At 42.1% G+C, this 5605-nt stretch overlaps 1 protein-coding gene across 2 annotated transcripts; it reads left to right on the top strand.

Moving 5' to 3' along the window:
• The first annotated feature begins 600 nt into the window (after positions 1-600).
• Positions 601-5045, top strand: LOC136440415 (uncharacterized). 2 transcript variants are annotated; one of them, XM_066436452.1, is made up of 4 exons: positions 601-775; positions 1272-1733; positions 2531-2693; positions 3514-5045. In XM_066436452.1, exons 2-4 carry the CDS (start codon positions 1316-1318, stop codon positions 3785-3787), a joined length of 855 nt encoding a protein of 284 aa, XP_066292549.1. In that variant the 5' UTR covers positions 601-775; positions 1272-1315; the 3' UTR covers positions 3788-5045. The 2 variants fall into 2 exon arrangements, with proteins under 2 accessions (XP_066292549.1, XP_066292550.1); XM_066436453.1 differs by lacking the exon at positions 601-775 and adding an exon at positions 782-863.
• The last annotated feature ends 560 nt before the right edge of the window (positions 5046-5605 follow it).

Raw genomic sequence — 5605 nt, 5'->3', positions numbered from 1 at the left:
CTGGTTAGTTGTTTAGGGAACAGGAAGGCCTGAATAGCGAGCTATGCCCTCGGGGGAGCATGCCCGAGCTAGCCCGGCCTCACATCACGATGTGTAATACCTGGTTTGACACTTCCTCCCACTACACCTACTTTCGTAAAGATCACTCTCTCTCCTCCTTCTTTCGCTAAGATTTCTGACCTTAAGGCGTTCTAAAGCGTCTTGGTGTTCTTACACACGCAATGAGCGATGTCTCACTTACCATTTGGAGTCGGCGGCCAGACTGGAGCGGCAAGGGAAGGAAGCAACAAGACGTTATTGTTGTCCGGACAAGGCAGATCTGCCGCTGATCGGGGAGTTCGATTCCGCAGGTCAGGGGTCAACTCAGGAAGGCGGAAGTGAGAGGGCGATGATACGCAAAACGAAAATAAAATTTAAAAACATATAAAACCCCCAATCCACGCTTTTCATCCTCCTTTAAAGCTTTTTCCTACTTAGAATATAAATGTACTGAATCTAAAATTTACTCTGACGGATTGGTATCTTGGCTGCATTGAAATCGAACTGTTTAGAAAAACATTTCGTGGCCCTCTAAATATCTTGTTTTTGACCTTTGACCGAACAGAGGGTAGGTGTGCACGTTGTTTGTTGTTGTTGACAGTTTGTGGCAGGGAAACAAGAGAAATTTATGAACTGGAATGTTTTGTAGACAACAAGTACATCTGGCTGAACAGGTGTAAGGTGGTGCAGGTCGCTAAGGGTCCGGTAGGTGGAGTGAGTGAACATGTCTGGGCAGGTAAAACCATAAACAAACATTGCACCAAAACCTCCTTGATTGCACCAGTCTGGATTGCACTGTAGACTAGGCCAGGCTGAGTTGATAAGTTGGTTTAGATTTTAGATCTAGTACTTTGTCTATATCCTTGTGTATCATGGTGGTATTGGTATACTGTTGTCATAAGATTACACTCTTTTGAAAATGTGTCAGATCAAGGATGTTATTCTATATAGACATTGTTCAGAAATGCTTTATATATATAGGACTGATTAGGAGGTGACGTTCAGGTCTGTAGTAGGATGTAGGAATATGCCTTACAGACATCCAGACCAAATGTCACGTCTGAGTTTTATCATACTAGCCAGGTATCCAAATCAAGTCCTTTCATTCTCCCACAATTAAATAGAACGAAAGGACTAGGAAGCTATAATTGAGGTTTGGTACCAGGCTAACTTAGAATACTGCCATTTAATAAGTATGAATGCTGTGATTAACATGTTCATATTTCTTACAGTTGGAGACAAACCTCTTCAGAACGGCACGGTAGCTCCAAAGAAGATGCCACCAACAAAACCCAAGAAACACAAACTATCTGAAACTTCAGACTGTCCAGTCAAGGCTAAATTCAAAACAGAAACACCTGCTCTACCTGATGCCACAACTACGAGTCCTTATTTTTCCAATGATACAACAAGTTTGTGTAAAGCTAGGCTGTCCTATAGCTTCTATGATCAAAAGTGTCTGGACCTTGCAAAAGCATTGTTGGGAAAAGTCATAGTCAGGAAACTCGATGATAACTCAACGGTTTCCGGGATGGTCGTGGAAACGGAAGCGTACTGTGGTAGGGACGACAAGGCATCGCATTCCTCCGGAAGTAAGAAAACGGAGAGGAACTCGGCAATGTTCATGGAGCCAGGAACGGCGTATGTGTACATCATCTACGGGATGTACCACTGCTTCAACATATCCAGTCAAGGTGGGGAGAATATATATGCTACATCATACATGGATCTCAGTGTTTCTTGAACATGTGTATTTTGTGTACATTCTGTTTGGTGGCCCTTTTCCAGTGATGTACTAGTATTACTATCCATTATTCGATTTTACTGCTGCCGGGGTCCCTGACACCGTGCTTCCAAGATGTACAAAGAAAATATGATTAAAGTTAAAGTATAGCCATCATTGCTAAGGAATTACTATTACACATCATACCTGCTCATGGTTCCCACTGCACATGTGAAGTTCTACTACAGTAGTAATGTGTCAAAGGTGAAGGCCCCTGATGCATAAACAGAACATATCTGCACACTGTCAAGAAGAGAACTGTTAACAAGTTATGGGCCTTCATCTTTCACAGATTACTTACAATCTATCTCACTGGGCATGCACAGTTGGCAATACAACCCCGCTGCTTCGCCATCTGGATCAAATTCTGCGGATCCTGGGGCCCGAGTTTGATCCTAGAGTCGACTCCAGCTCGGACATGTTGTAAGGGATTGCATTCGTCATTTCGGATGGTGACATAAAGCCGGCAGCCCCATGTATGAGGGAGCTCTGGGCATAAGCCTGAGCAACAAACCTCTGCACATAAAAGAACCCAACACACTTATCGAGAAGAGTAGGGGTGACCCGGTGTAATTGGTTAAAAACACGAGCCGTGGCAAAGCCGCACTGCACTATCACTAGCTACTTGAAAAAGCATTCTGCTTCACCTCAATTGAGGACTGCTTTATCTGTATACTAGTATCTTGTACTTGATATTTTGGGCTATAGGAGAAGGAGCAGCTGTTCTGATCCGTGCTGTACAGCCGCTGACTGGGGTGGACAAGATGAAAGTACAGAGAGGGAAGCGAAGAGGAGACAAGGGGGCAGGCCTGAAGACAGAACAGCTGGGCAATGGTCCCTCCAAACTGTGCCAAGCTCTGCACATAGACAAGTATGTAGAATTTTCATATTAGAATGATAAAGTGTGCACTTCCAAGATGTACATAGAAAATATGATTAAAGTTAAAGTATAGCCATCATTGCTAAGGAATAATACTATTACACATCATACTATAAACCCATTCATGGTTCCCACTGCACATGTGCGTTACCAATCTTGCCTCTGGAACTAGAAGCCTCGAGTTTGATCCCGGCTGTGTCGCTCACCCGACATGCACGCTATTGGAAAGGGTCGCAGTCCTTAGGACTGGATGTTAAGCCGTGCTCCACTGTTCATTGTGCTTGTCGAAAAGAGCTAGGGGAATTTCCCCGTACAATGAACCTGTAAATACTGTACATAGCGTCTGTCTTCTCTGTCACGACCAGTGGAAGATTAGCTCATCTGTTCATTGAGTTCATTTGAGCTAAACTGGTTTGAGATCACTTTCCTTTCTTTTGCACTGAATAATGCGGGAAGTGGTAGTGAGCAATTGTTCTCCCCAGCCATCTTATCCCAGACCCCGTTCATACCAGGCTTTGAGAATCTGGTTTCACCCAGGCAAGGGATTGATCCTGACTGGATTCGCTGAATCTACTTTAGGAGATCCGGATTAACTCCCCCTCAGAGCCGGATTCGGACCTATCATACCAGGATTCACAGATCAAACCTATGCCTGGGTGAATCCCGATTTACAAGTCCTGATCTGAATCAGGTCTTAGATTCTGCTGATGGGAAATTGTGCCATGTTCTTCAGTGAATGAAAATATATTTCATACTGGTGGTATGGAGAGAATTGTAATAAATTTGCCTATTTTTTACCTCCTGTTTCTAGGGACACAGTGAACCAGCAGGACCTGACAACATGTCCCTTTATATGGTTGGAGTCAGGAGAGGATGTGAAAGACTCTGACATCATTCACTCCACAAGGATTGGCATAGCCTCAGCTGGGGACGAGTGGGCAAAAAAACCCTGGAGATTTTACATCAGGGGGAACATGAGTGTCAGCAAACGGGACAAAAAAGCCGAGAAGGAAACAGAAAAGATTTTACATCAAGGGAACAAGAGTGTCAGCAAACGGGACAAAAAAGCCGAGAAGGAAACATAAAACTTACTGTAAAATTCCTATTTACGTACGCAACCCTCCTAATGTACGCACCCCTGATTTGGGGACGATTTCTGTGGATAGTTAAGAGGTTGACATGATCATCCTTACAATGATGTTAACCGACTTAAAGGGTTACTGAGAAAATGTTTCTGGGTAGAAAATATCAAACAATTTAGATATATGTATCATTCATTCTTTATTACTGATTGATTGTGTGGTAGCATTCCACACTTCATTTGCATGAAGATGTACCATACTCTCATGCTGATATGCGATTTTTCCGAGGAAGAACCCCTCCTAACGTACGCACCCCAACTTTGGCGTCAGCCTGGAGCACCTGCTTGCAATTTGAAAAGTTTAAAAAGTGCGTACGTAACTAGGGATTTTACGGTATAATGTATAATTCCACAAGGTATTACATAAACTTCTTAATTAGCTTTAGTTTGATTTATTATACCTGCAGGCTTTTGCTCAAATTTGTCAATGTCAAACGAAACCCAAGTGTGCAATTTGGAGGATCCCAGTTTGTTGTTGTAGACAGTTTATAGGAATTTGGAGACAATGACTGGCTTATTTGCAATGTATGCCTCGGGCTGATATACAACTACTGTCACTTTGCAGATAGAACATCTGGATGTGGAAAAATGTGGTAGATTGGGAATCCTATATCATGTCATGTGTAGACAAATCTGTGATCAATCTGGTGGTTCCATGTAACTTATTGTAAGACCAGATAATTGAAATATATTGTTTGGTTGATAGGGTTTAACGAAAGGGCTGAAACAAAATGAATCAGATGTAAGATAGAATTTCATTTGAATCCTTTGTGCTGAGAAGGTTAGGTGAGTTACAAGTATGTTCCTCTGATGAAATAGATATATGAGTCCTACACTGAAGAACTAGACCTACCAACATGTCAAAATTGTCACAATTTATCCTTGCCTCTTTGGGTCATGCTCACCAAAGTAGGTTGGTAACACAATGTCAAACTACCCAAATTATGTATTGTAAGTTTGAAAGTCTTATTCTTTTGGCAGAATACTATTTGAACATTTAGGCATTAACTGTGCAAATGACATTTATATTATAATCTATTTATGAACTAACTTACCTATGTCACAAGAATGAATGAATGGTTTATTATTGTCATTCCATGACACAAACATACAAAGGCAGCCTATTGGTTGAACTGAGGTATGTCTTACAATCAGTTTAAAAGCAAACAGATATACCTACATTAAAACATCACATATCTTAATTAACAAGACTCAATTTAAAATATCTACTTACTAAGTGCTTATCTGTAGTGCTTTGTTATTGAGAAGGTCAACCAGGTACGGTAGTGTAGTCTAAATTCTATATCTACCGGTTCTACATTTGAATTGCCTTAACTGGTATTGAGACCTAAGGTTCTTGCCATGGAGACTCACACGGTTTGGAGGCAACCAATTGGAGAACGTCGTGGAGCTCAACAAGGAAGTAGCAAACTAAGTTCATGTCGTCTGTTACATAGAGATGGCAGTGACAATTGATTCAGTGACATGCTGTAGCTAACAAAGTTGGGGCCGAGAATTATACGACAGGCTCTTCTTTGTGCATTCTCAATCGCTCGAGATTGGGCATTAGTAATACCTGGGTGCCACACAGGGCATGCATATTCCAGAGTTGGCCGTATAAAGCCAACAAAGACTAGTGTCAAGTCTGTAGTGTCAAGGCCATGTCTCTTAAGTACCCGCAACGAGTACAGTCTGCGGCTCCCCTTGTTGACCATCATGTTGACGTGGGCATCCCATTTCAGGTTTGCTTGGAAGATTACCC

Source organism: Branchiostoma lanceolatum, chromosome 8, assembly GCF_035083965.1.
Source record: "Branchiostoma lanceolatum isolate klBraLanc5 chromosome 8, klBraLanc5.hap2, whole genome shotgun sequence".
NCBI classification, from domain to species: Eukaryota; Metazoa; Chordata; class Leptocardii; order Amphioxiformes; family Branchiostomatidae; genus Branchiostoma; species Branchiostoma lanceolatum.
The sequence above is the reverse complement of the archived record's forward strand: the minus strand, read 5'-3'. Positions and strand labels throughout refer to the sequence as shown.

Coding starts and splice junctions, on each gene's coding strand:
- LOC136440415 (XM_066436452.1), top strand. CDS start 1,316: ATGCCACCAACAAAACCCAAGAAACACAAACTATCTGAAACTTCAGAC. Junction 1,734..2,530: donor CTTCAACATATCCAGTCAAG/GTGGGGAGAATA, acceptor TTTGGGCTATAG/GAGAAGGAGCAGCTGTTCTG. Junction 2,694..3,513: donor CAAGCTCTGCACATAGACAA/GTATGTAGAATT, acceptor TCCTGTTTCTAG/GGACACAGTGAACCAGCAGG.